This window comes from Silurus meridionalis, chromosome 6 (genome assembly GCF_014805685.1).
Source record: "Silurus meridionalis isolate SWU-2019-XX chromosome 6, ASM1480568v1, whole genome shotgun sequence".
NCBI classification, from domain to species: Eukaryota; Metazoa; Chordata; class Actinopteri; order Siluriformes; family Siluridae; genus Silurus; species Silurus meridionalis.
Window position 1 is genome coordinate 15,431,086 of NC_060889.1, and position 10,987 is coordinate 15,442,072.

A 10,987-nucleotide genomic window follows, 5' to 3' on the forward strand; every position below is an offset into this window, starting at 1 on the left:
TACTTGCAGCTGGTACAATGGGGGTACAATCCTCCAATTCAGAGAGGAGGAGGTCATATGATGCTAAATGGCGCCTGTTCTCTGCATGGTGCGAGCACCACCAGTTAAACCCAGTTAACTGTCCAGGTCGGTCCAGTGCTGGAGTTACTCCCGGCTCCTCTGTCCTGCACTCTGGCTGTGCTCACACACACTAGGCAGGGATTGGTCAGTGTGGCGTGATTGGAGTATCATTCCCTAAGCATTGCGAAGCTGAAGTTCCTGAAAGAGAACGTTACGTATGTAACCCTAGTTTCCTGAGAGAACGAGACACTGCATCTCCAAGCCACACTCCTTGCATCCCTGCCATGCTTCCTTCTCCTTTCAGAAGCTAGTGTCCTCTCCACCGCATGCATGTTTTATGCTTCCTGGTTGTGACATCACCCCGCCGGTGACATCACATCTCTCTATTGACTGGATTACACACGTGATTCAGATCGTGGAAGTGTTCCCACAGCGTTGCGACACAGCTTCTCATTCACTCACAGGACTAGGCTTACATACGTAACCTAGAGACGTTTCTACTTAGGGGTAAATTATTTTCATTTGACTGAGCAAAATAATACTATGCAACACAAAATAATAAAACAAGTGGTTTATGACTTACATGAGTACTGCTCATATCATTACAGAGGGTGAAGTCCATCTTGTAGCAACAGTTGTGAGATTTAACTACTTGCACTTTTTTTCTGCCTGTATTCTAAAGGAAATTGTTCATGTCAAGGTAAGGGAACATAATTCAAAGTAAACATATTGATGTTATTCAAAAATGCCAATAGCACTGTTTAAAAGAAAGCATTTTATGTGCACTTTTGGTACTAATACCTGGAAATGAATTAATCCTACTCCAACTGTGTACCCAAAAAATTTTCTTTAGAATAAGAGTTCAGTATCAAAGCAGCAGTGATTAACTTACAGCATTTTTTTTATTGCACTAGTGTCACAGGTTAGGCCTTGATGGATTTTTCCAAATTCCGAGTGCTTTCTAATTGTTGCCATGTGTTATGTATTATATACACCTGTTCAATAACCCAGAAAAAAATATTTATATCCTTTTTAAATTCTGATGTGTGTAGGAAAATCCCATTGTAAAATCTATTGTGTTTATTCACCGTGTTCTTCCTCTTGACAAGGGCTAACAAAAACAAAAACAAAACACCTTAATGTGAGTCTTGGAGGAAAAAAAAAGTAAAAATTGGTCACAGATTTTTGTTTATAAAGTATTGGATACAGTGCAGTCCTGACCAGGACAATGTTGTAAATGATGAAGAATAAACAAAAAAGATGCATATAAAATATACTAATTAAATAATAGATTTTAATACTTAGTAAGATTTAAGGTTCACACATTTTAATGATGTTGATTGAGACACATTAATCCAAATTCGTTTTTTAATTGGACCAATATCTGGTAGCTGTGGGAATCATAACACATAATTTATATAAATTTAACTTTTTCAAATCAGTCAGGACAGTCAATTCTTTGTTTGTTTCTGTGCCCTGTGAATCAAACATCAGCATCTTGAAGGAGACCACTCCCATCAGGATAAAAAGGTTTCATTATGAAATAAAGATGATTAGTGTTAATAACTTGATGACACTTGCTTTTAGATTTGTCACACTTGGATGTCTATAACACATAAAAAATTTTGTTCATCCTCAGAGAAGCAATGAAGCCACAGTTTGTAGGAGAATGTGATGGTCTAACATTCTGGCTGGCCAGACCCCAAGACTACGAAGAGGTGATGGCGATATCACAGAACATCTACCATGGCAATGACTACCTTCCACATCATTACCACAACTGGATGTCTGAGCGTGACAGAGTGGTCATAATTGGCAGGAGGAATGAAAAGCTGGTAAGATTTTCTTTTTTTTATTTTATTTAACATTATCCTAGTTTAAAATTTCAACCAAAGCACCAATAAAAATTTCAAACCAATTTTATTTTACATGCTAGAATTCTCATGCCAGTCCCTGTTTGCCTGTAGGTGGCACTGGAATCTGGACTGGTGGTTGATGGAGGGCAAACAGTGGTGCTGGAGGGATTAAGGGTGTGTCCTAGTGAAAGAGGACGCGGTGTGGCTGGGGTTATCCAGAGAGTGACTGATCACTACATTAAACAGGTTTACCCAAGTGTTACAACAAAACGATTTACAAGAGGTGACAACCCAGGACCTGAAAAACTCTCCAAGTTTATTGTTCTGGCTTGCCGGGTAAATTATAGCATTTTAGATATCTTTTTTTTTTTTTTTAATTATCAGTATATTTTTATTTTATTTTATTTTTTTGCAGCATGCTGTATTTAATGCTCTCTCTCTCTCTCTCTCTCTCTCTCTCTCTCTCTCTCTCTCTCTCTCTCAGGCTATCCTGTCTTTGTATGGTGAGACAGAGAATTTTACAGGATTTATCTCAGGCCTGAAAGCAAAACTGGAAAGCACAGAGAAGTCAGCTGGGTCTAATAAAAAAGAAAGACTATTTGTTCTTAAGGACAGCCATCAGCTTAAGTCAATACTTCTGGACCCTGAACTTTCTTTGAGACTTCAGCTTCCAGGAGGTGCCATCATGCAAAACTGGCAGCCTCTTAAACCAATGAAAAGCAACCTGGAAATTCTTGAAAGGCGAAACCTGACTTATATTTTTGACTGTGTTGAAGATAAACCAATGTTTATGAGCTTTCACACACCACCATATCCTGTTCCATTTAAAGGTGGTGCTTTGCGGTTCAACATAGACATGTTTGGGACTGATGTGTCCATAGCAAGGAAGGCACTAATAGCACATTTAGAGCAGGTATTGGAGGAGATTCATGGCACGGTTGTGGTTCATGTTTACATGCCTCAAAACTTTTGGGAAGCCATTAAACAGTTTTGTGAGGGAGTTGATGGAGTAAAACAATATTTAGATTACTGGGAGCAACTCTTTTTGGAGAAAGAAATGATGCTGTAAATGACAAGTAGTAATGATGTTGAGATGAAGAGCTGTATTATGGTCCATTTGTATTTAGGTCCTATTGGCCATAGGAGAAGGTATCAACATTTTAGTAAATCAATTATGTTAAATTTACATAACAGTTTAGGCTATCATTGTTTATTTGTTTTTTTTTGCCTGGAGAGGTGGAGGTATGTTCTGGAGAGAAGGGGAATAAAAATCAGTAGGAGTAAGACAGAATACATGTGTGTGAATGAGAGGGAGGGCAGTGGAGTGTTGCAGGTGCAGTTGCAGGGAGAAAAGTGGTGAAGGTGGAGAAGTTCAGGTACCTGGGGACAACAGTGCAGAGAAATGGAGAGTGTTTACACGCATCCGTTTCTGTGTGCCATGTACTGTGCATACACAAAATACAATTTGAAATATGTAAACAATATACTCTTAGTAATTATAAGGACATCTTTGTACTTTATACTCAAAAAGGTACACATTACTACCTGAGAGTACCAATGTGTACCTTAATGTACAACTATACATTAAATAAGGTATAAGGTACAAAGATGTCCTTTTAAGGGTACTGTCCCAGTGGCAAGCTGTTGTATTTCTTTCTTTCTTTTTGTTTTCTAATCATATATAATCATAAAGCATATAAAGCAAAAAAAAATTATGATTAAAAATAAAACCTGTCAATGACACAAGGGTTAAATGAAAAAACAAAAACAAAAAAAACAGGTAATACTAGACATTTCGTCCCACCCACTTTTGAAATGATGGCTACGCCCCTGGTAATACTACGACTACTACTAAACTTTATTTCGGCTTCTCCCGTTAGGGGTCGCAACAGCGGATCCTCCGCACGTTTGATTTAGCACGTTTTTACGCTGGATGCAACCCTCCCCATTTATCCGAGCTTGGGACCGGTGTTGTGCCTAATTCAACCCCCCGGTCTGAAATCAACCCCCCCTTCGCGTGCAGGCGGACAGTACCGTCGTATTTCCTGTAGATGGCACCAAAAACACGGAAGGCAAGCTGAATGTAAACCCCCTGCCCGAATTCTACCCCCTCTCTATTTCTTTTTCCTTCATACTCAGAGTTACCAAACTTGCTGTGATACACCTACACAAGTAATAATGTATGTGTAAAATATTACATTTAATCTAACAACATGGACAGCTGTATTATTTAGGGGGGTATTATTTAGGCAAGCTGAATGTATTCCCCCTGCCTGAATTCTTCCCCCCCTCTATTTCACACAAACCTTTAGAATTCATTCTAATATTCTGATTTATTATCAATGGTGGAAACAGTTGTGCTGATTATATATGTATATACAGTGGAACCCACTTATCTCGACCTCGGTTAACTCGACAACCCTATTAAGTCGACGTTTTTTGAAGTGGAACCGCTAAATTCTCGCTTTGTCTAAGCATTTTTTTATCGGTTATGTTGACTTTTTTATGTCGCGAACCCTAATATCTCGAGCACAAGGGGGGAAAAATTTGCCATTTAACGTCAGTTATCTCGATCGGCACTGTGCAGCCGCAGAAGAACTCGCGAAAGTGGCGGAAAAATCAAGCCTTACAGGTCTACAGGTGTTGTATTGTATACTGGTGAATCTCTGCTGTTAGTTAGTGCACCTATGCCTTTTGTTGTTAAATGTTATGCGGTGAACGGGAGGCGAAAGCCACGCTTGGTAGGAGCGCGGCGCGGCGCTTGGTAGGAGCGCAGCGCGGAACTTGGGATGAGCAGCAAAAGCATAGAATGAACACCGGCAGGATCGGGGGGAATCCGCGGTGCGCTTCGGGAAGAAAAGAGCAGCCGTTGAGAGAGTGCCGTGGAAGGCACGCATCGGGATACGCATGCGCGATAACAACGACCGCCGTGAACCAACATATACCAACAATAACGGACGGTGAGAGTGTGGAAGTTTAAATAGGAGCTGGTGATGAGTGCTAAACGAGCACCATATGTGCGCGATTGAAGCCGGGAGCTTCAGAGAAAGCGGCCGAGAAAGCACCTGCCACGCCGAAGGGGGCCAAAGGGGGCGTGGCAGGTGGATTCCTGACAGTTAACAAACATGTACTGTATGTACATTTTTATAGCATGCCTTCATCAAACAAATTGCGGCAACGCTGTTGTGTAAACAACCCCTCCTGGGATTTTTTTCTTTTTTTTTTTTTTTATACACTACAAGTTTGGTTCAGTGTTGAATTTTTATTTTTTTTGTTTTTGAAAATATAGCCTACTTTTTTCAGCAAGGACGTGTTAAACAAATCAAAAGTGATTGTAAAGACTTATAATTTTAGAAAAGATTTCCATTTTAGATGTTGCTGTTTTTTTTTTACATTCTTAAATGAATCCTGAAAAAATCATAGCAGCCTCTAAAAAAAAGGAGCACAACTGTTCATGATCACCATTCAGCAGTAAGAATGCCTGCCTCTTCTACACTCTACATTTCCTCCCTAGTTATTAACTGCACATCCTTCTTAATCACCACACCTATCTGCCATAATCCTCACCAACTCATTTGACCACCTGCTTGTTAAGCAGAAATTTACCTGTACGTTTGGTTGAAATAGGATATATTTTCTTTTGCAATGTACATTTTGAATGTACATTCACTGACTGTACATTCAATGCAAATCATATAATCTTCTCGCTTGAATTGGTTATATAAATGACCTGAGCCAACTGTGCTATGTCTGTGGGGAGAAAAGTGGTGATAATATCTGGGTATTTACTGTTTTCTATGGGCAAGATTATTCACTATCTATCACAATTTAATTATTGGTTACAGTGTCTTACTTGAAGAAAATTATGTCTTCTCTACATTTTAGACTGCCTGTGACTGCTGCAAACAGTGGTACCACCAATCATGTATCCAGGCGACCTCACAAGTGCACTTTTTGTGTCATGCCTGTCAAAAGTAGAAATAAAGGAGTAACACTTTTTATACACCTCTTCCATTAGTGGATTTTTATTTTGTATGGTTTTGTAAGTTTTACATGCATGAGCTCAAGATTTTTGGACATTTTGAAAAATAGAGCTGTCTGTATAAATCGAACAAAACTTTGTGCATTAAATATTATTACTTGTGTATTTGTATCACAGCAAGTTTGGTAAATCTTCATATGGAGGAAAAAGAAATAGAGTGGGGGTAGCTTTCAAGCAGGGGGTTTACATTTAGCTTGCCTAAATAATACCCCCCTAAATAATACAGCTGTCCATGTTGTTAGATTAAATGTAATATTTTACACATACATTATTACTTGTGTAGGTGTATCACAGCAAGTTTGGTAACTCTGAGTATGAAGGAAAAAGAAATAGAGGGGGGGGGGGGTAGAATTCAGGCAGGGGGTTTACATTCAGCTTGCCTTCCGTGTTTTTAGTGCCATCTACAGGAAATACGACGGTACTGTCCGCCTGCACGCGAAGGGGGGGTTGATTTCAGACCGGGGGGTTGAATTAGGCACAACACCGGCACTAAGAGTGGCTGCGGTTGGTTCCCTGACCGGGGATCGAACCCGGGCATCCTAACCACTAGATCACCAGGGATACTACTACTACTACTACTACTACTACTACTACTACTACTACTAATAATAATAATAATAATAATAATAATAATAATAACAACCCAAGTGGATTACAATCTGTCATAAGCAACTTTTGGTAGTTTAATATCATGTGATTTAGGAATTGTTCAATTTATGAATGTGTACACTTTCGGATTTATTTTTGTTAAGGAACAAACTGAAAAAATTAATAAATATTTTTTGGAAAAAAGACAATAACCGAAAATTGTAAATTGTGAACAGTTAATGTGGGATGCTTTATTGTGTTTTCTCTTGACATCAGCAACTCAGGATTGCTATTACTCAGTATTAGTGCACGCTAAGGTTTTGGTTTATTTTTTATGTTTTACTGTTCTCTTTGACCACTGTGATGCAGTATTTGTTCTGACAATTGCTGATTATAATATTTCCATTGTTCAAGCTATTTCAAGCTAGTTACAGCTACTATGGTAATTTATTTTGCCCATTCCAATACTAAACTGAGCATTTAGTAACAACATTTTGGTACAAACAGAGTTGTATCCTTGTAATTATGGTGTAATACATAAGTGTGGTCTGATATCAGCAAGCAGGACGAACCTTCATCTACCATATCATTATTCCTGCAAGTTGGCATTCCGTAAATGCAGTAATATAAAGATGAATTATTGAGGGGCACATCAATTACCACAGCAGTAAAATAGTTTTGATCCAGATCAGCTTTTTGGTGATTTATCCACAATATGTTTTTGTCAAAATAGTCAAAGACTCCAGAAAATTATGTGCAAATGAATGGGTTTCATCCCTGCACCAAATTTGTCTGGCCAGTAGTAAAATGTATTCGGCTTTATTAGAAGTCAGCTTGCAAATGACTGAATACTTGAAAGAATAAGAGGAATGTGCATGAGCAGTTGGCAAACTGAGTTGCTGGGCAGTTTGAACACCGTGCTGGAACATTCACTTGTTCACATTTTGTATAAATACTGATTATTTCAGCATTAATCTTAAGACCACCTCTGACATTTCATGAGTATGCACTTGGGTTAATTGTGGTTTTACTGCAATAAACTCTATTTTGCTTTTTTTTCTCATTCACGGTTTCTTAGTTTTATTTTTCAGAAGAAATATATTTTTCGGCAACTTGGCACAGAATTCTGAAAAAGAATACCCAGCTTTATTGTTGTGCCAATTTTAGCTATGACATAATGGCACTCCAGATTGGACCTGATGAGGCAAGACAGAACTGATCCTTTGCTGTGAACTTCTGCATCTCACAGGTGGCAGAGAGCCAGCATTATCAGATTAAGGTAAGCAGAAACCTGTTTTGTCAAAATACTGCTGTTTTGTATATGTTAGATATCTGCTGCTTGGGAACATAGTAGCCCAGGTTTGAGAGACAAGAATCTGGTCCTAGAAAAAGGCACCCCTGGTGGTAAATGCTTGGAAATTTGGGGATTAGTGATCCTGTGTTTGAGTGGATAAGTGAAAGCAGTTAATGTAGCTTAAGGGTACTGTACCTCCAGTGAAAGAAAAACCTGTGAGTGAGTGTGGATTTGTGTGAAAGGAATACCAGTATTGTACATGTAATGGAGCATGTCCAGATGTGATACATGTGGTACATTTATGCTTGGGCGAGTGAGTTAAGATATAGAAAAGATCCTGTAATGCTGCTACTAACATGAACTGGAACTTCGTGGACTTTATAGAACTTCTGTTTGGTGTGTAGAGGCCAGTCCTAGATACCACTATAGGAGAAGATAGGTCTGTTATGGTAGGGAAGTAAATCCCAAGCTCAGACTGGTGAGTTATGTTACATAACTAGAGATACTTAGTACAGGGTTGGACCCAGAGTGTGTTTTGTCTGTGTTTGTTGGAAAAATGCATGAAAATGCATTCAGATGGAAAGCATAAAACACTGACATTTCTTAAAATAATATACAATATTTAAAGTACCCCGCTGGTGACGTTGCATCTCTGCGTTGGCTGAATTACACACGTGATTCAGAGTGTGGAAGCGTTCCCAAAGCGTTGCGACACAGCTTCGTGTTTTCTCAGGGAACTAGAGTTACATAACAAACAAAAATAATAAAACAAGTGGGTTATGACTTGCATAAGTACTGCTCATATAATTACAGAGGGTGAAGCTCCTCTAGTAGCAACAGTTGTGAGTTTTATCAACTTGAACTTTTTTTTCTGCCTGTAATCTAAAGGAAATTATTCATGTCAAGGTAAGGTAACATCATTTAAAGTAAACATATTGACATTCTTCAAAAAAAGCCAATAGCAATGTTTAAAAGAAAGCATTTTAAGTTCACTTTTGGTACTAAAACCTGGGAATTAATTAATTCTACTCCAACTCTGTACCAAAAAAAACAACACTACCATCAATAACACTGAAGTACAGTCAAATCATGCCAAAAAATAATCTAACTGGTTAAATTGTTTTGCTTTTACATTAGTCACACTTGGATGTCTATAACACTGAAAAAATTATGTTTATCTTCAGAGAAGCAATGAAGCCACAGTTTGTAGGAGAATGTGATGGTCTAACATTCTGGCTGGCCAGACCCCAAGACTATGATGAGGTGATGGCGATATCACAGAACATCTACCATGGTAATGACTACCTTCCACATTTCTACCACAACTGGATGTCTGAGCATGACAGAGTGGTCATAATTGGCAGGAGGAATGAAAAGCTGGTAATAATGGTTTCAGCAAATAACTGTTTGAAATTTAACATTATCCTAGTTGAATGTAAAATGTATTGTCCCCCAAAGAGTAGCTACTCCAGTTTTCCCAGAAATGTCTTTTAACTACATACAGTCATATGTTGAAAGTTTCTACCCTCAACCAAAGCACCAAAAAATCTTCAAACCAATTTTATTTTACATGCTAGAATTCTCATGCCAGTCCCTGTTTGCCTGTAGGTGGCACTGGAATCTGGACTGGTGGTTGATGGAGGGCAAACAGTGGTGCTGGAGGGATTAAGGTGTGTCCTAGTGAAAGAGGACGTGGTGTGGCTGGGGTTATCCAGAGAGTGACTGATCACTACATTAAACAGGTTTACCCAAGTGTTACAACAAAACGATTTACAAGAGCTGACAACCCAGGACCTGAAAAACTCTCCAAGTTTATTGTTCTGGCTTGCCGGGTAAATTGTAGCATTTTAGATATCATTTCTTTTTCAATAATTATTATTATTTTTTTTTGCAGCATGCTGTATTTAATGCTCTCTCTCTCTCTCTCTCTCTCTCTCTCTCTCTCTCTCTCTCTCTCTCTCTCTCTCTCTCTCTCTCTCTCAGGCTATCCTGTCTTTGTATGGTGAGACAGAGAATTTTACAGGATTTATCTCAGGCCTGAAAGCAAAACTGGAAAGCACAGAGAAGTCAGCTGGGTCTAACAACAAAGAAAGACTATTTGTTTTTAAGGACAGCCATCAGCTTAATTCAATACTTCTGGACCCTGAACTTTCTTTAAGACTTCAGCTTCCAGGAGGTGCCATCATCCAAAACTGGCAGCCTCTAAAACCAATGAAAAGCAACCTGGAAATTCTTGAAAGGTGAAACCTGACTTATATTTTTGACTGTGTTGAAGATAAACCAATGTTTATGAGCTTTCACACACCACCCTATCCTATTCCATTTAAAGGAGGTTCCTTGATACTGAACATAGACATGTTTGGGACTGATGCGTCCATAGCAAGGAAGGCACTAATAGCACATTTAGAGCATGTATTGGAGGAGATTCATGGCACAGTTGTGGTTCATGTTTACATGCCTCAAAACTTTTGTAAAATCATTAGACAGTTTTGTGAGGGAGTTGATGGAGTAAAACAATTTTTGTATTACGTGGAGCAACTATTTTTGGAGATAGAAATGACATAAATAGTAATGATGTTGAGATAAGGAGCTCTATTAGTGGTACAAAAGGTCCTTTTGGTCATAGGAAAAAGGTATCAACATTTTAGTATGTCAATTACGTTACATTTACATAACAATTTAGGCTATCATTGTTCTTTTTCATATTGCCTATTTTATTTCATTCCATCAATATAATCTCTCCTTAGATATTCACAAATTGGTTCTGTGAATGTTCCTATTGATGCGTTGTACTGCGTATTCTTGAGTCCTAAAAAAAAGGTAATGGTTTGTTGTAGTTTGCATTTTCTCCCACCTGGTGGTAGTATAGAACAACTAATTAAAAATAATCGGTGACGATCACGTTTATTTGAATTTAAAAAATCTTTGTTTTTCACTTTAGTTTAATTTATTTAACTCATTATACTAAGTGAATTTACATTTTACTTCCAACAACAACAACTATCATCATTATTAAACACAAAACAAATAATAATAATAATAATAATAATAATAATAATAATAATAATATGGTACTTTTGGTAGTTTAATATCATGTGATTCAGGAATTGTTCAATTTATGAATGTGTACAGTTGGCATTCCGTAAA

At 38.1% G+C, this 10,987-nt stretch overlaps 1 protein-coding gene and 1 pseudogene across 2 annotated transcripts; both read left to right on the plus strand.

Moving 5' to 3' along the window:
* Positions 1-671: 671 nt before the first annotated feature.
* LOC124387064 lies at positions 672-10,747 on the plus strand (annotated as a pseudogene).
* On the plus strand, positions 683-4,021 carry LOC124387063 (histidine N-acetyltransferase-like). 2 transcript variants are annotated; one of them, XM_046851156.1, is made up of 4 exons: positions 683-760; positions 1,700-1,895; positions 2,028-2,252; positions 2,401-4,021. In XM_046851156.1, the coding sequence occupies exons 1-4, from the start codon at positions 753-755 to the stop codon at positions 2,983-2,985; spliced, it is 1,014 nt and encodes a 337-aa protein (XP_046707112.1). In that variant the 5' UTR covers positions 683-752; the 3' UTR covers positions 2,986-4,021. The 2 variants fall into 2 exon arrangements, with proteins under 2 accessions (XP_046707112.1, XP_046707114.1); XM_046851158.1 differs by lacking the exon at positions 683-760 and having other exon boundaries at positions 1,745-1,809.
* Positions 10,748-10,987: the final 240 nt, after the last annotated feature.